A 27,139-nucleotide genomic window follows, 5' to 3' on the forward strand; every position below is an offset into this window, starting at 1 on the left:
AGGGTTACACAGTCTGTTCCGCTGGCTTCATTACATAACCAAGACCCTTGAGCCTCCTGCACGTCGACAGTTATTTATTATAGCGGGTTACATGCGCTCAGTGACATTAGGTAATGCCTTTGTAGACCGGTCCATATTGACACACGTGACCGGTGAAATTATGAATAAAAAGACTGATTTTTTTCAGTCAACGTTGGCAGAAGTATTTCTTTAAAAACACACGTGTGAAGTGTTGTAAAATAAATGAATTTATTCTTGGAACAGATTTATTTGGCGTCAAAAGTACAAACGTCCACCCCCGCCGCCAGGCTTGATTTGGTTCCATCCTTCATGGCGTAAAGTTTCCTTCCGCGTTGAGCACGGAGTGAGCGTGACACACAAAAGAGGGGAGGCGAAGGTAAGCACAACACCAAACTCACGCCTTTTAACTGTTCTACATCGAGCTGTAGTCTGTGGCAGTGCTTGGGAATTAGACATTATGTATAATAGGTTTTCACCGAAACGAGAAATTCAAAATACGGAGGAAATGTTCGTTTTTTTCAGTGAAGTGTTAGCTAAGAAGTGCTGAGTCCGGTGTTACGCAAATTGGGACTAACTCAAATCTCTTTGGTGCAAGTCATCTCCTTTCCGTGAATTGGGTAAAACTAATACGCTTTGCTCATATTAATTTTAAGCCAAAAATGTTTTCTGCCTGAATTAACCTGTATTTTGGACAGTGTTATGTTTTCAGCCAATGTTGTCACAGTTCAGGGAATAGTCGGGGCCCTAAACCCAGTCCCACTGGACATCTTTGGACATCTCTTCCGCGTTTATGCTGACCCCCAGCATTGTTTTAGAAATAAAAAACACCTCCTCGGCTATTATTTAACTTAATGGTGTCTACATTACACGTGGCTCTTCATACACGCTGTTGGAAACCGGTGTCTCCACCACCTCTCAACTGTTACACAACTATTTGCTTTCAGCAGCAGAAGAGGTGAATTGTTGGGATGAACTGCAGTGAACCTGGACCATGTCAGATTCATTGATCAATTGCATCCCCAGTGGCAACAGCTAATAGAGCTATTAAGAGTTTCTTTCACTCGGCTTTATTGGCAAATTACCAGAGTCTCACATGATTTTGAATACACCCTGTGTTAGCCAGTAGTCGGCGTACACTTCAAGCTTCAGTGAATATGTACAGTGAGTCTGTGAAGTGTGTGGCTTTACACACTGTGTCAGAGGTGCTTGAAATTTTCTTTGGCCAGATCGTAAAAATATTGGTCAATATATGACTTGCACTTCTCTCTAGCTCTAGGTTAAGGGATTCTCTTCATCAAGGACAATCCATTCTTAAATACACTTTGTGATAATTACAAATTCCATGTATTCTTTCAAACAAAGATAATTAATAGTTACCTGTGCTGCCCTGTAGATAGGGTTTTCTGTCATTGTTGCTATTTGATTGTTAATTATTGCCACGAACTTCAGACAGGAGGTTGTTGTGTGTTAAATTTGGGCTGCTGGGAGATCATTTAAGTGGTCAGCATGGATACTAAATCACAACAGAAGTGGTGTGGTCACAATACAGGTATTTCTAGCATAAAATTTTAGATTTTTATTAAAAGATAAATATAATAAAGCTATATTATGACAATGAGAAACCTAACACTTTAAGAAACAATTGGGCTTTTTTCTTGTTAGATCAGGCCTTGCAAAAAAACAAAATTATTTCATTAACTAGTCTCAGAAATGAATTAAAGGTAAAGGGAACTTGTTCAGCAGAGTAATAAAGTGCAGCTGGTACCAGTGTATCAATACTAAATACAATGAGTACTGAAATCCTTTATAATATTCAGAGTCAATGTGTAAGTCAGTATTGATAATAATAAGTCAATATTTTGAGACAAGATACTTTTCTAATGTATAAGTGATGTGCAGTTGTGTTCATTAATTTACCTCCTTGATGATCAGACTTAACATCATTTGGCAGTTTATTAAGTATATAATTATAGCTCTCATTATAACACAATAGAGTTCAGCTACACCACAAATGATTTAAGTGTACACCACATAAAGGCAGCTGTTCCTTGTTAACTTCCAGCCGTTAACTATTGTTGCATATCATACAACCCTCTCTCTCTGTCCCTTGTTTGCTGATACCAATTTAATGAAACTGATATTAATATCCTTCATGAAGGCAGGGTTCATTGCAGGATTAGCTAGGAGCACCTAACAAACAACTGAGTATTGCTGGTCAGTATTGCTAAAAAATTATCACAATAAAATGTTCCATCTCAGTCTGTTGATAATAATAATTGATTATTTAATTAAATAACCTATTTTTAATAAAGATTCAGAGAAAAGGGGGTCTAATTTAACCACTTTGTTATGAATTTAACTGCCTTTCTTTGAATTTAAGTACTTAATTTACCAAGGTATGTGGGTAATAAACTTGATAGACCAAAAAAACAAAACACTGCCATACATCTATGCTTATTTTGTCACCTTGTGTTGTCTTGTGCGTACCTTGTGCTCTTTCTTTCATGTCACATGTCGATGGTGCAAGACCACACCTGTTAACCGACTGGCTTTTAGCGTGACACTTGTTGCACGCTCTATTATCAAGAGATATGATGGGCTGTTTATGAGTCAGGGCATATTTATGTGCTTTGCTTTCATGGCAGTTATTGCATTGATTATTGTAATTTATTGTATCTAAGCAGACCTGTTGAACATTTTATATAACAGTTTTCTTACCGCAATTGATGAAGTGTCTATTGCAGATACATCACTATCGTTTTAATATAATCTGGCCTAGTTGCTGCCTCTAAGATAGATGTTATAATTTTGTTATAGCCTCTAATGAACCCCCAAATCTCCATTAAAATTATCTGCTGATAAATTGGCCTGACAGCTATATTGAGTGATATTAGCTTATTGTTGATATATCTTATTTGTGTATATGTCTGTTAATAAAACAAAATAAAAATGTTGTTAAGAAACAATGTTATATCTGTTTGGCAACCAGAGAGCGCTGACATGTTAATGTTATTGGCAACTATAAAATGTTCCCCTCAGTGCATACTGTATCTTGTCCACAATTTTCTGACTTTGAGAGGAAAAGCTTCAATTTAATCAAGTTATGTTATGTACGTTTATGCAAAAAATATGAATATCAGCCAATGTATTGTGATCAGACTTCAAAGACTCAAATATCAGTATCTGCCTTAAAAATCCAGTATTAATCAGGCTATAGATTTGGTAAAGGGCACAAGTGGATGCTATTATAAAAATGGTGAGTACAATTTTAACCGACTAGTTAAACATAGTAACAAATGTGGTGTGTGGAACTGTCCTGTTATGAGCTCTGAAAAACTGAAACTTAATGTTTGATTTTGATTGAAATTGTCTGATCAAAGAAAATGTTCCAGCAGAAAATGTTACACATGATGCATTTCACTGATTTCTGAAAATATCATTGAAATATTAGGAATTTACCAGAAACTGTTTTTTACCATTTTGGGTTTTTATCTAACCGTAGTATTTATCACAAGTCCCGATTGCACTGTGACTTCTGTACCTACTTGGGTTGGGATGCAGGTACCACTCCTGTACACAACATTTGAAGTGGTTTGCATAATATAGTGAGTCAGCAGTCTTGTAGCGAGCGAGACAGCATTGTGTTGAGCGAGCGTGTATATGACTATCTAACAGTTCTGTAGATGTGGCTTAGCCAGTTTAACGGATCAATGTCAACCTGATCCCGTCTCATTGTTTTTCGCTCTTTGAACGAAATTGAAATCTGAGACCTCAGAACATCAAGTCCTTTGGTGATCAGTGTGAAAAGAGCTGCTGCTGTCAATGTATGACAAGGAATTCCTCATGTATGGAAACCTGTGGGTCACAGTCTTATAGCATGTTGAGCTAATTGTCCAGTACTGCTGGCACAAAAGCCATCATTGTATGGTATGGCATGTAGAATATTGCTCACATGTGTTAGCAATCATATTGTTCTGTGCAGAAGTTTAACCAGTTTTAGGCCAGTGTTCTCAGTTTTGTTCAGCTGGAATTTTTTACCCGGGGACTGTATTACGGAATCATGTTTTGAAAGTGCATATTTTAAATTATTGTTTGCTGTCCCTGTAACTTATATGTTACAGCCTAGCCAGTAGGACTGTCCCCTGAGCTGAAGATTTGAATCATCAGTCAGAGACTGTTCAGTCGACTGAGACTCTTCAAGTTGAGAATACTTTTTGTTTCCCTGTTTTTTTGGTCAGTGTGCATTACAAAAACAGGATACAACAGAGAGAAGCTTACAAAATGCACAGGGATAGCATTTCAATGAGGATGTATGAATAATGGGAGTCATGAATATGTTTTTATATTAGCTGCTGCATTTATTAAAAGAACCCTTGTGACAACATGCACCAGTGGTTAATTGATAAGTGGAAGTGCAATGAGGGGTTCGTAGACACATTTAGGCTCTGTTCACAGAGCAGTGCAACAGCACGGCAGGCTGTAAATTGGACACACCAAGTCTTTAAATCACCACAAACCACAAAACTAAGAGTGATTTAAAAATGGAGCAAAAGTGACCAAGTGACGTGTTGTCAGCCACCTCTCCAGGGGGCATCGACAGAGTGAGCAGGACGGATGATGTTCGCTTGTTTATTTGAGCTCGTTTTTGCCACTGACACGCTCAGGTATTATACTGTAATATGACAAAATAGAAAGGATCCCTACAATTTTGTTAAACAGAAACGTCTGTTTTACTGGTCTCGCCAACCCAACCAGTCTCCCTTTGTGAAACTGGAATTGGAACATTGTCATTTTCTTTGGAACTTGAAAGAGACAGAAATAATGGTTAATGGATGGATAATAACTATTGCCAGCTCTGGTTTAGTTGAAATGAATTCTTAATTTAATTGTTATTTTTCCTATTTTTATTCCTTTTTTAGGTTTTTTGCACTTTGGGCTGCATGTTTTTGTATGAAAGATGCTATATAAATAAAGTTTTTTGTTATTTATTATTATTATATAAAACATATTCATCACACAGAGTGGAAAACAGGCAGTAGTCAGTATATGAAAGACATTTAGTGGAACATAAACCCCAAACTATAGCCTGTATATAATTATTGTACCCGTGACCCTTTGGGAGTAAGTGGTTGCAGAAAATGAATGAATGAATGATAATTATTGTACTATAGTGATTATCTTATAAATTAAACATGGTAGATTGGTCTTATAGCAGTGTTCGTTCTGTTCCAATGTAGAGTGTCAACATGGCAGACATGGAAACTGAGACCACAACCCACACCGAGCCCATGGTGGATGAAGAGGAGCCTCTTTTCAGCAACCTGGACATCTTCCTCTTCTCCCTGATTATCGGCCTCGTTATTTATTGGTTCATGTCCCGCAAGAAGCCTGAGCCCATCCCCGAATTCAAGAAGCTCGACACACCGTGAGTATTACCAGATTCCTCTTCACATCTGATTACATCTTCAGGAGAAAAAAAAGAAAGCTGCTAAAAGTTAAAGAAACAAATTAAGAGCATATATTGTATCTTTTATATGACTATATTTAGTCGATTAAAAAAATCTTTACCTTTATTTGTAGCATATTTTGTCTTCCATTAACAATAATTTGTCAAAAACAGACAGAGTGTTTTGCAAATCTTTTGAAGAGAAAAGGTAAAATAAAGAAAAGTATACATGGGTCACTCCTATAGCTCAGTTGGTTTAGCATGCGCCCCACGTACTGAGACTGTTGATCCTCTGCAGCGGCTGTCGGTTCAACTCCCGCCTGCGGTCCATTTGCTGTGTGTCATTCCCTCTCTCTCTACCCTCTTTCCTGTCATATCTTAAGCTGTCACTATCAAAAAATAAGGGCAAGAGCCCACAAAATAATCTGAAAAAGAAAAGTAAACATTGTCTTATCTTGCCATGCAAAACTTGGATGTTTTATATTTGTTATTAACTGCTAGTGCTATAAAGCAACATATAACATGAAAAGGCTTATAGCTTTTGAGTTTAAAGTCAGGTTATGGACAACCAGTATTGATCCATCATTGAGCTTGAATCATTATTGACCCTCATGAAGGAAGCTGTTAAGAGGAATAAAATTCACCCCCATGTTGTCATCAAAACTAATTTTTTTTAATCCGCTCAGCTCTGTCCTCTTAGGTCAGACATATCGATCGCTGCTGGTACTTTGACGTGTTGTTAGTGGGTTTGGAGCCAAGTAAATGTTCAGTAAACAGTCAGTCAAACAAAAATAAAATGCATCTGGTCTGCATATGTCCCTCCAACCACAGACAATAATAACAACAATCATAAAGTAACACCACTGACTGTCCAACCAGTGAGAAGTTGATCAGATAAGTGTATAATGACCAAACAAATGACCACCTGACCAGAGTGTGTCAGTCCTATTTCTTACAATATCATATTACTAAGGCAGCTCACGCTATAATAATAAAATAAAAGTTTACTTGCAACTTTTTACTGATCTCAGCTCCTCCATGTTAATCTGGGAAAGGAAATATTTTCATTGATGACTGAGGGGAGTATCTTGGTACAGGTAACTTTTTTAATAAATATTTTCATCACTGGACTTGGCTTAGAGTTGAGCATAGTGAAGAATGGTGAAAATAGGTGTGTTTATCTCCAGAAGTTAAAAGTAGTTAGGTTGTCAAAAGTATCAACGCTTCAATACTTTTTCAACACCACATTTTAAAAACAGTTCAATATCTATTAATTATAGTAGCAAAACTATAAAAAAAAAAAAAGATCTAAATTTTCTTTCAAGTCCAGTCTTTATTATTCTGTGTGAAATTTGACTGTTAAAAGTACCACCACTAGTATTCTATCAAAGATTAAAATGAAGGATACACCAACATTTCGGAGAATGAATAAAAAGGAACTGCTTTTGCTGTTCACTGCAGTACGTTTCCATGTCATTTTTATTATTTTCTTCTTAAACACACTTAAGCTTTTTGACCCAGCAACAATATCATCATCATCCATTGTGATATTTCACTTAAGACATCGTCATATGCCAGTCAGTAAATATTGCGCAACCCACTTGTATCGTGACAACTACAAGGGTAGTAGGGCTGCACAAGTAATCTAAATATTGCAGGAATGTCAGTTTGGCCAAATGGAATATCCAAATCACAAAAGCTGTATTTTCTTTGGAAAACTGCATGAAACACCGTTGTAATGACGTATTGTATTGCTGTAGAGATGTCCTGGCCTACATTCTTGTTTCCCAAGAAATCATGTGTGTTGGGTAGAGACCACAGCTAACTCATGATCATCAAACATCATCATGATAATAATATTTTTTTCCGGTGATAACAAAAATTGTGACACAAAATAATAATTCCTACTAACTGTGAATCATATCGCAGTATCTGTTAAGTAATCCAGCATGATGGTTTTTTTAGCATACTGTGCAGCCTAGGCATTTGGGATAAGACAAATGGACTGTTATCAAATTCTGTGTATGAGCTGTCACTATGTGGGCCTTGAAGCAAGTGTGTGAGAGTGCACAGATTTTAAAACTTGTAAATGTTCCACTAGTAGTGACCTTTGTTTTTTCTCTCATTGCGGTGCTCTTTAACACAGTCTCTCCTCTCTCAGAAACTTATCTGATCTCACTCTCTGTCCTCTTTCTGTCCGTGCATGTGAGCTTCTCTTTGCCTGATCCCTCCCCTCATCACTTATCAGTGGAGTCATGGAGGCCTGGCCTGGCTTCAATGGACTTTCTTTCCATTGGTCACATTTTTAGTCCCTCCCCAACCACAACACAACTTTTTTGGTCACCAGAGTAAAATGCCAGGGGCCAGCAGCGGCCACACTTGCTGTGTGGTTGCGTGAATGGAGATCCAGGCCATTTGTTTGGAAGCAGGAGGTTGGCTAGAACAGGGGGAGAGACCCCTGTAGTGCAAGTGTGTTGTCCTGGGAAGAGCGTGTATCATCTGTGCAGGGCGGGAATACAGGAAGGGAGCACAGAGCAACACAAGCTGGTCCCCCCCTCCCCTTTAAAAGGGAGCAGTGATTACCTAACTGTTATGAAGGGGGCGTAGTCTTCCATGTCTTTCCTGTGCTTTTGTTTTTGGCCCTGAACCCATTTTGAAAGTTCCCTGGAGAGCAAACGAGGAGGGCGAGCCAAGCTGCTTTTGTGAGTCCTCTCCAAAGGTGGAAAGTTGAGGCAAAAGACAAGCAACCCTTTCTTTGCCCTGAGTTACTTTTTTTCATTCTTCTTTTCCCCCACTCCCCTGTTTTTCTTTTCAGCGTGTGTGTGTGTGTGTGTGTGTGTGTGTGTGTGTGTGTGTGTGTGTGTGGGCTGAGCTGCTCTGCTCTCATTGGAGTAGGGCCATGTCACAAATGGAATCCTTTTATGATAAATGAGGTTGCCATAGCGATGACATTCCCCTCTCTCCTCCAGTGAGATGGGGGCGGGGATACTTCAGAAAAAAAAAAAAAAAACTACCATTCACAGACCCCCCCTACCCCTCCCTCCCTTCTTCAATGGTCCACCACCGTGGAGTTGCTCTGATAACCAGCCAAATTCTCAGAATGGATCTTGTAGACTTTTTCGTTCCCCCCAACACCTTTCAGACCGGAGAGGAAAAGGGGGCGGGGATGAGGAGGAGAAGGAGGAGGAGGAGGAGGAGGAGGAGGAGGAAGGCATTTTCAGCCCCAGAGTGTTTCAGTGTGTGTGAGTCAAAAGTGTGCAGCTCGGCTACATTTTATGGGAAAGTCAGTTTCCCACCATTGTGTCCTCAGCCGTTGCCAGACACTGACAGGGCTTGTAGGCTCTGTGTGTGTATGTGTGTGTGTATGTGTGTGGAGAACAGACGCTGCTGGTTTCAGAGAGCAGCACAGGAAGAGGCAGAGTTCAGATCGTGTTGGAGCCTCTATGGTGAAGGCAGGCAGCTCTTCCAAAACCTGCGAGTGTCCGTCTGGCTGCCTTTCTGGACTGGCTTTTATTTTTCCATCATTTGGTTGTGGAGTGTTGACGTCCCTGCTTTTGATTTTGAGCGTGGCGGTTCCTTCCCGGCGTGGCCTAGCCAGTGGTGCTAGTGGCAGCGGGGAGCAACAGGGCTGCGTGCCATGGGCTGCGTCTTCTCCCTGCCAGAGGACAGGAGAGATGCTGCCGAAAGGTCAGTCAAAGTGATTTTCTTTTGATGATGCTGGCTTGAGATGGTGTTAAGCATTTGCCACCAGCTGCTGTTAAATCCAGCTGTTTAGTTTGATGGTACAGCTCACACATGGGAGTGTAAGTGCTTTTTTGACACCTTGGAAGTGTTGAACTAGTGGCTTGTTTCCAAGGCAAATGCTACACACAGTGTCATTAGCTTGTTTCTAGCTTAGGCTGGTAAGATATTAGTTTCAAAAGTGTTATGTAACAGACGGTCGTAAAATCTGATTGACTACAAATCCAATTTAATTATTGGGTTTTCTGTTTTTTCCCCTTTTTCCACAAGCTCCTCAAAGACTGCTACCATGTCAGCTATCATTGTGTTGCACGTGTCCGACGTTGTTTCATTTTAGTCAGTGAACAAACACAGCGTGAGTGCGCTTCCATGTCACTGGGGGTCTTTAAAGAAGATGGATGGCTGGCTTTATTAATCCCAAGAGGGAAATTAAATTGATATAGCAGCCCGGAACATTAACTTACAATAAAACGGAGACAAAAAATACACAATTGCAATCCAATTACACAGGTTAAATATACAGTTACAGATGACACCAAGCTGATTAGTATGTAAAGCAAAAATAATCACCATTGATTGTGGCATCACAGCATCACCTCCATGTTTGTATGAGCCTGAGCTGCAGAGCATGAATGAACTGACTCTGTGTCCTTGTTTGGAAAGGTTTAGTTCCTGGATGGATTAATGAATGGAAAATAGATTTTGACACTATATACAGATGATGATCACTGACCTTTTGGCTGTAAACTGTTCAAACAATGACTAAATGCTAAAGTTTGTTTTCATGTGTTTTCACTGGAATGATTGCAGGAAGGAAAAGATGTTCAAGATTATGAGCTCATTTGTATGTAATTGCAGTCAAAGTAGAAGACATTGGAGATAACTGCAGCCTTGTTCAGACTGCCATCCCAAATATGTTTTTGGCATATCCAGATTGTATCCAGATTGATTTTAGAGAATCTGGACAGGAAAAAAAACACATGAAATGCAACTTTTGCAAATTGGATCCAAATCGCATTTGGTTAGCCATGCAATTCCAAATGGATATCAACAGATGTGTCTCAGATGGACACTGTGGCCGCTCAAGCTGACGCTTGCATCACTTGCAAAGTGATACACAACAGTGACATCAAAGCCAGAGTGATGGAAGTGCATCAGAGCAGCTGAGCATCTCCTTCTCTCTCCTCTAATGGTTTCCTCCAAAACACACGTCTTTGTCTCAGTTTAAGTTTTATTTATACAGTTTGGCGGCAGATATACAACAAAATAATGTCAAATTGGGTGCAGTTACTGGCATTTCTAGACTAGCAACATAGAATAAACCAAACCATGAGAAAACCTCTGGAGAAATGATACACAAACCATACATTATTGATTAGTGATGTTTCATCTGTTAAATTCTTAACAATAATTAATCAATCAATGTGGAAGGGATAATGTATAGTGAGCATTATTGCAAAATAAACCCTGACATGAAACGGAGGGGTCTTGAATCACCTTGAAGGGGTCTACTTACTTAGAAAAACAGTAATTTCATGCAAGATATTAACTTTAAAATTATTTTATTGCTCCTGCAGAGTCTCTGATCATGTCTGTTATTCATAGCAACAGTCTGCTATACAGAAATAACAAACCTTAGAATGCTGTAAGTGACCAATGAGAATTGAGTATTTAACAAAGCTGTGCAATGATTAAACACCCCTAATTCAGATGCTGCATAGGTTTTGAACTCTGATAATTTGTCTATTTTCTGCTGATGATGCAGAGAAACGCCTTCCTGTTGAATGATGGTGGGGCCGGCGAGGCGGACGCTCTCGGCTGATAACAGTTCAGGCAGATCCTGCTCAGGCTGTCGGGAATGCTTCAGCTTTGGGGCAAAGACTCGTTTCAAACTTTGATCAGGAATTTATGCTTTGCTGTGTGTCTGTGTGCAGAGGGCCATTTTTATGGCATACTGGACATTAGTCCCACATGCGTGCACTCTGCACACCGCTCCACTGTGGATGGATTCTGTAGGTTGTAAATTGTTTGACTAAAGTGTTTGTTGGAGACAAAATGAAATACGATTATCTTTGTTTATATTGCCTTTATACTTCATATATACCCTAGGTTAAATATAGTGAATTAATATATTGTCTCTCGCTATTCTACATTCTTGTGCTTTTGGATATGGAAAATCTGAAAATGTATTCATCTGGCACACTAGTTCAGCTTGTACTTATGCATAGCCTTTTTATTCCTGTGTCAGTGCAGAGAGAGTCGCAGCTGTCCACTTAGACCTTTGATGCTGAATGAAGCAGTGTTGCCTCTTATTTAGCTTGATAATAGATTTTGCTCCCTGTGTCACAAACATTGTGGTCACACGTTTTGATCTGTTCCCATCCATTAATTACTTCCTGAACAAATCTGAATGATGATGATGATTTTGAATTACCACAAGGTGTAACCGGCAGTGAAACGCCTAATCCTGTTTAATATTGAAAATTGCATTATATATGCTGACGCCTAGTACGTGCTTGCACACACAGTTTGTATGACTAATGCTTGTGTGGCTGCTGGGTCACTGCGCTGCTACTCCCTGTTGTAACACAACACAAACCATGAATAGACAGGCTGCTCATGTTGCCCAAGAATTGGTGCTGCATGTTTATTTAGAAGGTAATTGTTTTAAAAAAAAACTGTTCACGTCATGCTTTGTTGTGGGACTGAGCAAAAAGGCTATCTGAAGGCAAAAACAAAAATTTGACTATGATTAATTTGCTCAGTGTTTTATTTAAGTTTTCTCTGAATCATTAATTCAGCCAACACATTTTACAGTTCTGATCACTATGATCATATGACAATTTCTCTGGAAGTCAGTAAATAATAATGTTGACTTAACTAGATGTACTACTATTGTTAATTTGTTGGCCTTTTTTTACCTAAAACAAGATCAAATAGCTTCTTTGACCCATGTTTATCTTAAGTGTTGTAGTATTACCTGCTCCTGTCAAATGAGTCATTATTCTCTATTCATTGATCTAAATGTCAACGAAAGGGTTGGCTCCTATAAATGAAAGAACACAAAATTAGAGCCTGCTGTCACTCATATTAATGACTGGCGGTTATTAAAAACACGGAGCTAAATGTTCATTTTTAATGTGTTCTAGCACTGCTAAAGGTTTGTTTACACTGGTAATGTTTGTGAAGATATGAGAAAAATACTTATGATCAGGTGAGATCATTAATTCACTCTTCATTACGTTGTAAATTCAGCTCAAACTTACAAACAAGAGATTTAATTAGGCCTTTAAATGTTAAGGGGTACTTCTACCTGCCCAGTGTTAAACTTATGGATACAGTACAGTTTTCTGTGGAAAGACAGTACATTTCCATTTCCATTTCTATACCATATTTTCCACATATGACGCTTGGTGAGGATTGTCATTGCAAAATAGTTTGTAGTTTTTAATCACTTAACTTACTTATTAACAAGTCAAATCTGTTTGTGTTTTTTTTCCAGAGCACCCACCACAAGAGAGACAAGTTTCATTGAGAAAATGAAGAAAATGGTGAGTCACGTTACATTTAACAAGCATTTTTTGTTTTTAACTTTTGCCATCACTTCTGCTTCAGTCATGTTCTGTGTCTGCTCATTCTCAAGGAGCAGTTTTGCTTTTTGTTCCATAGCATTACTCATGATTTCAAAAAACAGAGTTGCACTGTCAGATAAACAATGTTAAATGGCTTAATTTGAAAAGTCGGAAAAAAATTGGCCATAGGTCAAAATCAACAGTAAATACAATGCTAAGTCGTATTTTTTTTATTGGTATGATGACTGTAATGATCTCCCTGCTGATTTGACTGTATGCAGTTCTAGATGTAGAAAAACTGTTTTGACTTTGATGGTCTTCTGTTTTCAAGCCAGCCTTCAGAACAGACTTTGGTTTTGAATCATGTGGTTTTGCTGCAAATAGTTCAGATACCATGATGGTGGCAGAGAAGAACGCTGGCCCTCACTGCGATTTAATTATGTCTCTGTTTTTCTGTGTTACGGATTATCATGGCAACATTGTAAGCATCAAATATTTTCTCAGAAATACATGAACAAATGGAGCTATTTGTTTATGTAAAGATAAGGTGTACGTTATATTTGTGTGTATTTGATGTGAAATAATTGTGCCAGTATGACCTCCCTGTCACATGCAGAAGTAGTCTAACTGGCACATGAAGCATTTCAAGATTGTGGAGAAAATTCTGTCTTCCATATTTTAGTTAAATTGCAAAAAATCTAATGCATCTGTTGTACTAGCACACAGTCTGTGTTTCATAAAGCAGCCTCTAGACATGAGAGATGGGTGAGCTTTTTCTTCTTGTTGTTCAAGAAAGCCTTTATATGCACCATGTTTATTCTGTCAATTTGTTGTCCAGGGCAAGAACATCATCGTGTTCTACGGCTCCCAGACGGGCACAGCAGAGGAATTTGCTAACAGACTGTCCAAAGACGCTCAGCGGTACGGCATGAAAGGAATGGCTGCCGACCCAGAGGAGTATGACATGGTAATTTGCATCAGTGGAAGAACATACAAACCTCAAAATTAAAATTATTTATTCGGCTATTGCTCGTAATAGTTGCCAGTAAATGTCAGAATAATTTCTGGTAGTGTAGTGCATAAGGTAGTGATACAGTCTGGAATAATGTAATTCTCCTACATTGTCCAGACATGAGATTTATGACATTTTTTGTGATTTTATTAATAAGTATCCCACAGCAGATTGTAAATTAGCCAAATAATGGTTTATAGCAGTGTTTCACAAACTTTTTTTCTGGGGACTCACTTTCAGGGAATGACAAACCCTCAGAACCCAATCCACAACAGACCTTACTAATAAATCCTGGTCAGACTTCAATTGTCCGTAAACGAACGTTCCTCACCATTTTGCACTTAAATTTTCACATCACCTTTTTGACTACAGCTGCAACATTTAATCGATTAATAAATTAAACGCCAACTATTTTCACAATCAACTTGAGTAATTTTTAAAGAAAAAAAAAGTCAAAATTCTCTGCTTTCAGCTTCTTAAAGTGAATATTTTCTGGTTTCTTTACTAAAACAAGAAACACTGATCAATATTTTCTGATATTTTCTGGACCAAACAACATGTTGATTAAGGGAAAAATTATTGCCAGATTGATTCCTAGTTAGCCTATTTTTCAACTGACAAGATTGTGACAGGATTAATTAATCGATTTTCATTATTTTCTGACATTTTATGGACCAAACAACTAATCAGTTAGTAGAAATTATTGCCAGATCGATATTTTTCACCATTTCCACCAACAACTGATCAATAAATTTTGAATATAATGGACAGATTAATCTGCAGTAAATTATTTGCAGCCATAATATTGATTATGTTATTGCAAACGTGTACAAATGTTAAATACTAAATGAGGAATAAATGGCTGAGTTAACGGGACATCTCATTGGTGTCATTTTGTCTCACTGGGAAAATGATATAAAACATTTTAGTCTACTGCATCATGAGAATATAATTAAGATACTACTAAATTTCTTCCATTATCTTTTTATTATTAAAATCTCCTGTGACCACCTGTGAGTCCTGACCCAGTGTTTGGGAATGACTGGTCTATAGTATCTGCCAGGACAATGTGATCTCTTCTTTTTATAATTCGCTATGGTAACATGTCCAGACAAGTGAGTCCATAAAAACCCAGGACGGCAGACACTCATATCAAGGTGTTTACACTAGTTCAGTCACAATGGTGCAAAGTGTGAAATATTTTGACCTCAGGTGTTTCTTCTGGCTGATAGTCTTGTTTAGTTCTTAAGGTCATATAGAGGATTAATATTAAATCGATACCGTTTCATAACCTGTTAGAGACTCCTCGAGGTTTCTTTAAAGTTCTGAGTTGTTCTGTGCTCACTGTCTGCAAATCTGATGTCTCATGTTCCAGGGGGAGCTGTCCCGTTTGTCTGAGATCGAAAACTCCCTCGCCATATTTTGCATGGCCACCTATGGTGAAGGAGACCCAACAGATAATGCTCAGGACTTCTACGACTGGCTGCAGGAAAATGATGATGAGGACCTCTCCGGACTAAACTACACTGTGAGTCTTTATGCTGAAATTGTGTATACAAATAATGTCTTTCAAATTTGTACAAGCTGATTTCAGAGAATTGGTGTATAAACAGGTTGATGCTCATTGCAATATCCCAGAGCCCAGTGTGATGTCAACAAATGTCTTGTTTTGTCTGAACAACAGCGTAAAACCCCCAGATATTTGATTTTATTTAATTTAAGACCAAGAAAAGCAGCTCATTCACACAAACCTCAAACATTTGATATTTTTGCATAAATATGACTCAGTAGTTTATGATAATAGCTGCAGATGAATGATCTGTGGATTGATTAATCGATTAGCGGACTCATTGTTGCAGCTCTGGTTTCATTTCAAGCCAAAATCATGTGAGCTCATTTGATCTAGTATATGTGTAACATGTTTTTCAATGTGCACACTTATTGTTTAGCTTCTGTTTTGTTCCCTCATTCAGTTTTTAAAGAAAGCAAATGATTTCCCGTCAGTATTTTTTAGAGGTAAATCTTGCATTGAAACTTGAATAGCTAGCTTGACTTAGTGGGATTTACAGGCTGGATTTGCACATTCTGTTCACTGTTGCTGCTTCACAACCTTTATTTATTTTATGAATCACGCTATGTCAGTTTGCTCATCTGTCTTCCTGACATACGGCACACAGGCTTCACTAGCATGAGCTGCGTCAGGCTTTGTGTGCATCATGAATGAAAGGGCTTTGTGTGTTGTCATGTCTGCTCTGTCTGTGCGTGTGTGTCATTGTTGGGGTGCAGCGCCTCTGGCCTCATTTGAGTGAAGAACTTGACTGTGGGAAATGTAGTTGTGTTTTTGGGGACAGTCACATCATTTATCCTGTATTTTATCTGTTAGTTCTCTGCTCTGTAGTAGAGCGACTAAAATATATTACAGTAACTAAGATTTATCAGAGTCTTCTGTAAGACGTGTTGTTTTTATTCTATATTTTATTTCAACAACAACTTGATGATGTGTTTATCCTTAAACTCAAGCAGTCAAATATGTTCATTGGTTAATTGACTAACTTTTAGATCAATTGTTAACAGCTTCTAGTTACTGAAAACTACAAGTTAATTATGTATTTTTTTAGGAATTTATGTATTCAGTTGATTAAATGATTAAACGTTGCTGCCTTTGCTGGTTGGCACCAGAAATACTAGTTGGTTAAAGTAATTATTAATATTTTATTGTATGTTGTGTATGGTGCTGGTTAACTGTTGCCACCCTTGCGTCATGCCAGTGGCTGGTTCTTGCAAACCAGCAAGGTAGAAAGCAGGAAGTGGGAAAGATGGCATCTCGTAGAACCAGCGTGCTAGAAATGAAGCTGTGTCAGAATCACTTGACAAGAGCAATGCATAACACACATTCAGCACAGGCATGTGACGTTAAACTGCAAGCAGAGCTGACTGATGATGCTAGCACTCCTACCGTTAGCATTACTTGTACAACCAATATGACATTGTTACCCGCAGACGCTGTGATTCCACTCAGTCTTAAAAGATACCCTCATTGACTGACACATTGGTCTCAATTCTGACTGTTTTTTGAGTGTTTTCTTACTTTTAGACAAGTCGAATAGTCTGAATTAAAATTCCTGTTTAATCAATTTAGAAATCAAGGATAATCAAAGATCCTTAGTATTTTTATTTCCTGCTTCTTTGGTTGAATAATAAGCCAAGGCCACACTGATGATTTCTCACGCTGTCCTATTCTGTCTCCAGGTATTTGCTTTGGGCAACAAGACATATGAACACTACAATGCAATGGGAAAATATGTTGATAAAAGACTGGAAGAACTTGGGGCCAAACGCATCTATGACCTCGGTTTAGGAGACGACGATGGCAAGTAAGTGACCTGTTGCTCCTCTGAGCCAGAAAAGATATGATGACTTAACTTCTCTCTCAGCATGAGGATGTGTTCAGTGCAGCACAAATAAAATGGCCCTTTCACTGTAATTGCACCCTCAGGACAGATTTTACAGTTTTGACCAGAAAATCATTTAACCCTAAGACAGTATGTATTGAGTGTAATAATGAAAACATTCATCATGTTGGGAACACTAGTCTTCTAGACAGTTTTAATTTTGTTTTAATTTATTTAATTAATTATGTTTTGTTTTGCTGTTTTGTTTTGTCCTGTAAAACACATGTACATCTGTATATTTGTAAAATACTTTGTTGTTGTTGTAAATAAGAAGTGTAACTTGTTGGACGAGTGTGAATTCAAACATTTTGCTCAGCTGACAGGCCTGGTTTTGTCTTTCAGTCTGGAAGAGGACTTTGTTTCCTGGAGAGAGCAGTTCTGGCCGGCTGTCTGTGAGCACTTTGGAGTGGAAGCCTTAGGAGATGAATCAAGGTTCATTCACAAACATTTCAAGTTTTTACTGCTGTTCAATTATCACCAAACTACCACAGTTTTTAATTGTCTTATCTTTACTCGGAAGCTTTTCTTTGACAGCTCTTTACCATCTTAAAGGAAACACTAAACAGACGATGACTTGCAGACACATTAACACTAACTTCTATCTCCTGAAGTAAAGGTTAAATTTTAAATTTGCCAGATCAAAGGTGATTTTCACATTATGCTGGCCATATTTTCAGATGTGCTGCAATCGCTTCAGTAGACTAACCTTAGAAGACCTTAAGTTTCCACATGGAGTCCTTCAGCTGAGGACTTAAGAAGAAATAAATCACAGACTAAAGTTCAAGATCTTAAAGCAGACAGTTATTTGCAGATTTGACTTATACACATCAGCATCACGTGTGGTAGGTTTTAAAATGATACTCCACCCAGAGTCTGTCTGTTTTTTCTTTGTTTGAAATGTTCATATCTTGACTAAGGTGAAATCAGGACATATTTGATTTATGGTAAACCCCACCCTTTTGTATGACCTGTGTCCTTATGGTCGTTTCACGTCTCAATTTGTAATGATGGCGTATTATTTAACTTATGTGGCTATGCTCCAACCTAAATAAACAAGAACAAGGGTGTCCTCTTTGCTTCAGTTTTCACTTAATTTTACTAAGAATGAAATTGGATTGCATTCTGTCTTTGTGCAGCATTTAAAGAGGTCTAATTAAATTTTTTTTTCCCCTCATAGTATACGGCAATACGAGCTGAAGGAGCACACTGACATCAACATGAACAAAGTCTACACGGGAGAGATTGGTCGCCTGAAGAGTTTTGAGGTCCAAAAGCCGTAAGTACTGTAGTAGAGACGCTGTTCATTACTCAGTGATTATAATAATATATATATGATAATGATTACTCATAAATCGTTGATCATTAAAGGGCTGTCTGCTCACATTTCACCTACATTCATAACCAACAGTAAAGTTTATCAAAGGTCACTTTGTGAAAATTAAGCTTTTTGCCCTCTAGTGGACATGGAAAACACATTTAAGCAGCCTGTTGTAATTAAACATTACATTTTATGTCTCTTTTGTGGTGATTTTAAGCATTTAGTAATTATATTCTCACACTTAAGTGTTTTTTTATTTTTAGGCCCTTTGATTCGAAAAACCCTTTCCTGGCTCCAGTCACTGTCAATCGCAGACTGAACAAAAGTGGTGATAGACATCTCATGCACCTGGAACTAGACATAACAGGTTCCAAGATCAGGTGAGACTGGTTGATTGTATTTAGTTAACTGTTATGTCTACTTTTCCATACCTCTAACATAGTACAACTGGATGAAAATGCTGATTCATGCTCCATTTTAGGGTTTTATTAACACGGGTCAGAGTCTCAGTTTGTCACACTGTGTTGTTTCAGATATGAGTCAGGGGATCATGTTGCCGTTTTCCCCACAAACGATTCAGCATTGGTGAACAAGCTGGGACAAATCCTTGGAGTGGACCTTGACTTGGTTATCTCTCTCAACAACCTTGACGGTATGGCATTGAAAGCGCGAAGCACCTTGACTTTACTAGTCGTCCCTCAAACCCTCTCACGAAAACCTCCCTTCATATCTAGACCTGCAGTATCGTGCCGATGAGCTGGATATTGTTATATTACTGCAATTAATGTTATTGCTGTAAAATTGTTCAGTGATGATTATCACTTTCTTGTCAGATCAGGTCTGAAATTTTTCTTGCATCACAGCAGCTCAATTTTCAACGTCACACTAAAGACACAGATTAAGACATGGACCAAAGATAAATGCATTTAACACAACATTACAGTCAAAGAAGACCATGGTCAAGGACCTTTTAATGTACATTTGATCTGGGATTAGGCTCCATGTTTTTAAGAACTCATTTTTTTATTCACACATATAACACAAAGAACATACAACATGGAGATGCATATACACTTACACTTGTTTTAAGCTCATATTCTTTTCATTTCCATTCTGATTGTTGTTATGAACTTATTCATTTTTAATGGCTGTAATAACTTTTCTAGTACATAAGCCTGTGGCACCGTTGATTAGCAATATGATAATTACAGTATTCCCTAAACATACTTTGGGGCTTTTCCCTGAGGATTAACTAAATTTAAAAAAGACACGATTAGAGATGCCTGTACTAAAGGTGACCACAGCCAACCTATTTTTATTTGTAATCTCACTTTTTTTTCACCCCGTCTCTCCATTGCAGTATGTTGAGGGGCTTCAATCAGGAAACTCTTAAAATTTTCTTTGCTGTTAAGAGTAGAGTTCTCAATAAAGAAATAAAATCACTATCTGTTATTATTGGGGAGTATCCCCAGTACAGAGGCTCCATTTTTAATTTTTAGGATTGACTGGTGTACAAGGGAGAGTTTCAGACGAATTCTGTATCTCCATTTCTGTAATAATTTGTATTCACTGTTCAGGATATGATAGGAGACATTTGATTCATAGAGGGGTTTTTTTAAAGCGTTGGCCTACAGTCTTTGAGCAGATTGGTGAAGCAGTTTTGACTTTTGAGTAGTGAACAAACACTTGTACCATTGTCATGGCAATTGACATTTTTTTTCTGTATAGAGAGAGAGGATATATTGCGTCATATTCACAAAAAAAGGAGGCAGAAATGAATGTCTCTGTTGTGTTTAATTGGTCTCAAAACCTATGCACACGAAAACCACGTGATGCACCTGATACACGCACACAGAAAGGCATTGAAAGAAAAATCACCCTCATAAGGGAGCAAGAACAGATGCACAAGCTTGACCCTCCATGCCTCCCCTCCTGTCCTCGTCTCTCATTAGACTCATAATTACAGTAATAACAGTATATTGGTAAACAGCCCTTGTACCATGTTATATTACAATACTTCAATCATAGAAGCAAAACCACAGATTTACAGAATTACAGAAGAGTAAACTAATTCTTTGTGTTGTCCTTTTGCAGATATAATGCAATAATGGGAACTATATGAAACAATTAAAATTGATTGTTTTTTAGAGAATGTCACTTTGCTAAAAAGGAAAGTCAGCATAACTGGAAATATTCTAACAATGAAAAAAAGAACATAAACACACAAAATAAACCCATCGGACCGTGAAAAGTGCAGTACATACGTATATATTAAGGCCTGCAGTACCACATCACCCTGTCAGATGATGTCAGATCACTATGGAGGAACTCAGTTTGCTCAACTTTTGACATATTAAAAAAAACACCAGCAGAATCTCTTCCAATCTGATCAAATCTAAAATATCTGTTGTTCAGGAGGTGTTGTTTATTTCCACATGGTCTGTATTAGACATCTGGCCAATAGGGTTGTAAAGCTTTTTCTTTGTGTTAATCTCAAAGATATTTCCTGTCTCTGAGGGTGATCAGATGTACTTTGCGATTGCGTAAGTGATAATTAAGGGAGATATTGTTCAGTGGGAACATTATTGAAAATGACAGTAAATGCTTAATAATGATGGACCTAATACACAGTCTGCTGAGATTATCACTCTGTAACATCTTGTACAGATGTGTATTTTGGGATGTCTAGTCAAACATTAAATTACTGTATTTATGTGTTAAACATTATTGAAACAAAATAAATCATCTGAGGGTCAAGGTGACAAGATGAGAAGATATTTATATTTTGCTCTTGATACAGTTTTTGAAACGTAATTAAAAATGTATGATAGTCATTTGACAACAACATACATGTTTGTCACTGTACATGCCAATAAAAAATGTGCTGTCTTTATTTTTCAGAGGAGTCCAACAAGAAGCACCCTTTCCCCTGCCCCACCACCTACCGCACAGCGCTCACGCACTACCTGGACATCACACACCCTCCTCGCACCAACGTCCTCTATGAGCTGGCGCAATACGCCTCTGACCCTAAAGACCAGGAGAACATGCGCAAGATGGCTTCTTCTTCCCCGGAGGGAAAGGTCAGCGGCAGGTTCATTTGCTGTGGTGTTGAAATAATGATTAACCCCAAATAGTACGTGTCATAGAAACACAGCTGCAGTTGCATCCGATCCCATCATTAACTGGGCTTACCATGCATACAGGCACATGCACTGTGTGTTTTTTTCCTACCTCTTATGCTTCATGTTTTTGCTGATTTGTCGCTGATTTTGTGTCCAGGCACTCTACCAGAATTGGGTGTTGGATGCCTGTAGAAACATCCTCGCCATCCTGGAGGACATGCCGTCTCTGAGACCTCCCATTGACCACCTGTGTGAGCTGCTGCCTCGTCTCCAGGCTCGTTATTATTCCATTGCCTCTTCCTCCAAGGTGAGTTCCTGTTAAAATCAGGCAAGACGGGCACATCCTTTGTCACAGACTTTCTAAAAGTTGTCTTTGATATGGTTAATAGTAGCAGCAAAGACACACAAAAACAATGATTAAATATGAGAATTGAAGGGATAGTTAGGAATATTTGATTTGGTAAGAGGCACATATCAATAGTCAGTATATTACCTATAGTAGATGATGGTTGTCATGCCCCCAGTTTGGGTTACAAGTTACTTCACAGAAGCTAAATAACACACTGCTGTGGACAGGGTCAGCAGCATGTTTTTTTTAAACCAGTTAAAAAAAGGCCCACCTTACAAAAAACAATATCAATTTAAGTGTGCGCTATGTTTGGAATATTTTCACCACTGTCAGTCTTTTTCAACAGGAAACCGCTGTTACTATAAAGTATATATCATTCTGTCCAAACCAGTCTATGGATGAGAACAGTAATTTTTCCTCACAGAACACAGGTGTTACCAGTCTACTGCGCCAAAGTCACACAATAACACAAACCTACAGATTGAGGCAGCAGTAGACCAGCAACTCCTGTGTTCTGCGTAGTAAAATGACTGATTTTGCCAATGAATTTGGTTTGTTTGGACAGAGTGACACTTGGCTTATATCACATTAATTTACAGTCAGAAAAGGCTGTTTGACAGCAAAGTAAAGCAGTGAAAATATTCTAAATATAAGATACAATTGAACAGTTTTTTTTTAAGGTGGATCTTTTTGTATGTGGTTAAAAAACTTTTAACTCTTGACCCTGTTCACAGCAGTGCATTGTTTAGCATCAGTGCTGATACTCCTCTCTGTTGAACCAAACTGGGGGCGTGTCAACCATCATCTACTGTAGATAGTACACCGAATATCAATAACTACCTCATACAACCCCACATCAAATAATCCACACTGTCCCTTTTAAAGTAGAGGGCTGTTGGTGACTTTCCTCTGTTCGGTAGGTTCACCCCAACAGCATCCACATCTGTGCCGTGGTAGTGGAGTACACCACGAAGACCGGCCGCGTCAACAAGGGAGTTGCCACCAACTGGCTAAAGAACAAACTGGTCACAGACAACGGCCACAAGTCCACCGTTCCCATGTACATCCGCAAGTCTCAGTTCCGCCTGCCCTTCAAAGCCACCAACCCAGTGATCATGATCGGCCCGGGGACAGGAATCGCTCCCTTCATGGGCTTCATCCAGGAGAGGGGCTGGCTCAAAGAACAAGGTACTTATAGACACTGTGTGCCATGGTGTGTTGTCGTTGTTTGTCTGACTTCTTACAGCAGGCATGTCCAAACTGTTCCATAAAGGGCCGAGTGACTGCAGGTTTTTGATTCGACTAATCAGCTGTTTGAAGACTGACATCAGGTGATTAAATGAGTCGAGCCTGGTGTGCTCCGGCTTGGTAGGAATGAAAACCTGCAGCCACTCGGCCCTTTATGGAACAGTTTGGACATGCCTGTCTTACAGCCACGGATGGATGATGAGGAAATGGGCCCCTGACACAGACATGTGAAAAGCAACCCCACCCCTCCTACATAGACGTCAGATTTCCAGAATGAAAGAGACACAAAACGATGTGATGCAGCTGAACCAGAACTCTTTTCTCTGAGACAAAAAAAAACTTGGAGATGTAGTTTGTAGTTGTTTTGAGACATTTTATAGCCATTTTGTGGCTCATTATAGTCATTTTTGCATTGTATTTTACCCACATCAACATGCCTTAAAATCTGAATGGATGATTAGTTCAATTAGAGCTGAAAGTTGGGCAGTTTCACAGTCTGTATTCATACTGAAAATCAAGACTGAGCAAATTTCTGTCCTCCTGCTCTACAGGAGGTTTCTGTCCTCCCTGAGCTCACCTTAGCTCACCTCACTCATCTGTGTTACTGTTTGACAGACGTATTCTCCCAGTGAAGTAGAAATTGTGCATGCTTAAATAGTTACTTACAAAAAGCGCTACACCTGTGTGCAGTTGTGACAATTATTGATCAGCTGTTTTTTTCTGTAGAAGAGCCTGAGTGGAACAATCAGTAAGTAAAAAGTGAACAATGTTTTGTTTCTCTTTGTTTTACAGGAAAGGAGGTTGGCGAGACAGTGATGTATTTTGGCTGCAGACATAAGAATGAGGATTTCATCTACCAGGAAGAGCTAGAGGAGGCAGAGAAGAACAAAGTTCTGACACAGCTTAATGTTGCTTTCTCCAGAGACCAGGAACACAAGGTACGTCTGTTTTACCTCACCACTGTTAGTACCCCTTACAGCTGAAGCTAGAAGCTGCAGGTCAGCTGAGATCATTGACTGTGTGTAAAGATGGACAATATGACAGCTCCCCAAAAGTGAAGCCAAAACATCTCGATTGCCTGCAGTATAGGTCAGAAATTCTGCCCTATCCATGATTATTAGCATTTGGTGAAACACCTGTTAAATAGTAAATGAGGAATAACACATAATTTAGATTTTATGTCTCTGTTGTGTTGTCTTTTTAAAATTAATTACAACACTTTACACACTAATTTGGTATGAGAATGAGTGAATGTGTTCAATATGTGGATCCAAAGTATTCAAAGAACTTAGACTGTGGCTCAATGGAAAAAAAAATATTGCAAAAAAAAACAACTTAATCTTGCTTGAGAGTGAGTGGTTGAAAAAAAGTTTCTTCTCTGTGTCCTTTCACACACCTGTGTGTCTGTTCAGTGATGATGAATGCGTCACTTGTTATTTCAAACTTGTAGTTCTTAAGTAAAACAAAAAACAGCTCTTACAGTGTATCTTTTTACATTTATAGATTTGCCCATGAACAATGTTTCCTTCTTCTGTTTTCAAAAATAAAGGTGTACGTGCAGCATCTCCTGAAGAAAAGTAAGGAGAACATCTGGAAGCTGATTCACTCAGACAACGCTCATATCTACGTCTGTGGGTAAGTAACATCACTTCACAATAAAATAAGATTGACCCTTAACATTTTTATTTATGTTGTGAAAAAAAAATTAATGTGAGTTGTCAAACATCTGTGCAGTACACAGTATGTTGCAGATATCAGACTTTACCATTTGATATAATAGATTTAGATAGTTCCACTGGGGGAAAACAAAATACTGAAATAACCTTTATGGAAACCCACTTTCCCTTTGGTGCTTTGGCTCCTCCTACTGGGATTGTGAGATTAATGCATCAGATGGGAATAAAAACTTCCACCTTGTTTAAGGTGAATATCAGCTGGTGATTATTATTTTTTATTTAAGGGCACTTATTGCCAAAAAATATACAAGGTGACAAAAGCTCTAAAACAAAGATGATCAGACATCTAAAATGATCTCTTTTCTGATCTTAGGGATGCGAGGAACATGGCGAAAGACGTGCAGACGTCCTTCTATGAGATAGCAGAGGAGCTGGGAGGCATGACGCGCACCCAAGCCACAGATTACATCAAGAAACTGATGACCAAGGGACGCTACTCACAAGATGTCTGGAGTTAGAGAAGCGTAGACTCGGCCTCAGTCTCACTACTCAAGTGGTGATTTGAAATTTTCTATTTTTACTGTATGTCTGTTTTATCAGGACTGAATATAAAGAAACATTTAACATTTGTTCATCACCCTGGTTCATGAGAGCCGCAGGTAGCAGAAGATCATGAGGCAAACCCTACCTCAGCAGGTTTTGATAATAAATGCATTCAGTAGTTTCCTATGTATACTTCACTATGTATCTGGACCACCAGGCTGTGTCTGCAGGGGTCCTCACTTGAGCCGTGGACAGTTACCCCTGTCTGTTTTACAGAAACCAATAAGAGTCTCAGATATGAATAGAATGCTGCAAGAATAAACCTAGAAATGAGTTGGCACATTTGCACCTCCAGTTCCTTCGCCTCCTTTTTGGTTTGATGCCTGAAATAACGTCTGTGGTTAACACGAGCTTAAGAGATTTTCACATTTTGGTTTAAATTGAATTATGAAGCTTTTATATCTTTAAAAGGTGGTTGCTAACAAATGAGACTACAGAGGTTATCAAGGATATTAAACATCATGGTGAACACTAGTCGCTTCATGGTGCTGGCATGAGTTCCTGCGACCGTGCTGTACTTCATTTATAGCCAAACATTTGCTTTTTACTGTGAGAGGGATAGGGGATTTTTACTGAATTGGCGATATACACAGTGCAACAACACAACGTACAATGATGTTGTCTTAACCCACCACATGTCTGTAACTGACTTTTGTTTGGCTTTTGAAGCTTGAAACATCGTTAGCCGGCTAGCCATACTGAGGATGCTAAGCGAAGAAAACAATAGTGCAAGTAACAATGGCGTGATTGAAAGAAACACACTGAAGAGCAGTTCACAGAAAAGACGCACTGCTGCCACCAATGTGACCAAGTGACATTGGTTTGTCTAACTGAGCAGGTTTAATATGGAATAATAATCAGGACATGGAGACAAAATGTTGTTAGTGCAATCATCAGAAACAGCAGCTTCTTTTTGTCCAAAACCAAACTTCAACAATTCCTGCCATACGGCAACTCGGTTGCAATACAAAAGAGTTTTATATCATGATGTTGTGATGGTTGAAGGCTCAGTGGTACCCAAGATCCAGTGGAAAAATCCCTCTGGCTTTTTATAGAGGGAGCTAGTGCAATGCTAACTTTAATGGGCTAACGTCATCCCTGTGGAACTCTATGAATGAATTTGTGTAATTTGGTGTTTGACTGCAGCTCTGGGGGTGAAATGTAAGAACTCATATCATGAAGCTTACTTTGCAAATGCAGCAAAGAGACATCTTGTAATTCTGATTAGATTATATTAATAAATCAATCTGTTTGGCTGTGCAGCTTTGTAAACGGCTCAGAGTGGAACATCTGTTTTGTGGGACAGCGACTCACTGCTCCCGACCTCTGGATGTACAGAATCTAATTCCACTGTGAACATGAAGATTTAAATTCAAAATTGATGAAGCTCTTTCAGTTTCACCGTCTTGAGATGTCTGTAACTTTCATTTGATTTATTAACGGACTGTAGACGTGACACCACAGCAGGCAATATTGCATCAAGTGAATCTAAGGAGTGTTGTGTTGTGAGCTCTGGTTGCAGTGTGAACACTCAGAGAAGCTTTAGACTTGGGAGAAGCTTTAGACTTGGGAGAAG

The 27,139-nt window shown here is 38.6% G+C and overlaps 1 protein-coding gene across 2 annotated transcripts; it reads left to right on the forward strand.

The window, feature by feature from the left end:
- Window positions 1-269: 269 nt before the first annotated feature.
- porb (P450 (cytochrome) oxidoreductase b) lies at window positions 270-26,409 on the forward strand. Of its 2 annotated transcripts, XM_084718081.1 has the most exons (16): window positions 270-397; window positions 5,259-5,446; window positions 12,711-12,759; window positions 13,619-13,747; window positions 15,168-15,320; window positions 17,042-17,166; window positions 17,587-17,676; window positions 18,422-18,520; window positions 18,826-18,942; window positions 19,096-19,214; window positions 21,464-21,645; window positions 21,845-21,994; window positions 22,957-23,224; window positions 24,077-24,222; window positions 24,834-24,919; window positions 25,334-26,409. In XM_084718081.1, exons 2-16 carry the CDS (start codon window positions 5,268-5,270, stop codon window positions 25,476-25,478), a joined length of 2,037 nt encoding a protein of 678 aa, XP_084574207.1. In that variant the 5' UTR covers window positions 270-397; window positions 5,259-5,267; the 3' UTR covers window positions 25,479-26,409. The 2 variants fall into 2 exon arrangements, with proteins under 2 accessions (XP_084574207.1, XP_084574206.1); XM_084718080.1 differs by lacking the exons at window positions 270-397; window positions 5,259-5,446 and adding an exon at window positions 8,783-9,154.
- The last annotated feature ends 730 nt before the right edge of the window (window positions 26,410-27,139 follow it).

Source organism: Lutjanus erythropterus, chromosome 4 (assembly GCF_056507025.1).
Source record: "Lutjanus erythropterus isolate fLutEry1 chromosome 4, fLutEry1.hap2, whole genome shotgun sequence".
Classification (NCBI taxonomy): Eukaryota; Metazoa; Chordata; class Actinopteri; order Lutjaniformes; family Lutjanidae; genus Lutjanus; species Lutjanus erythropterus.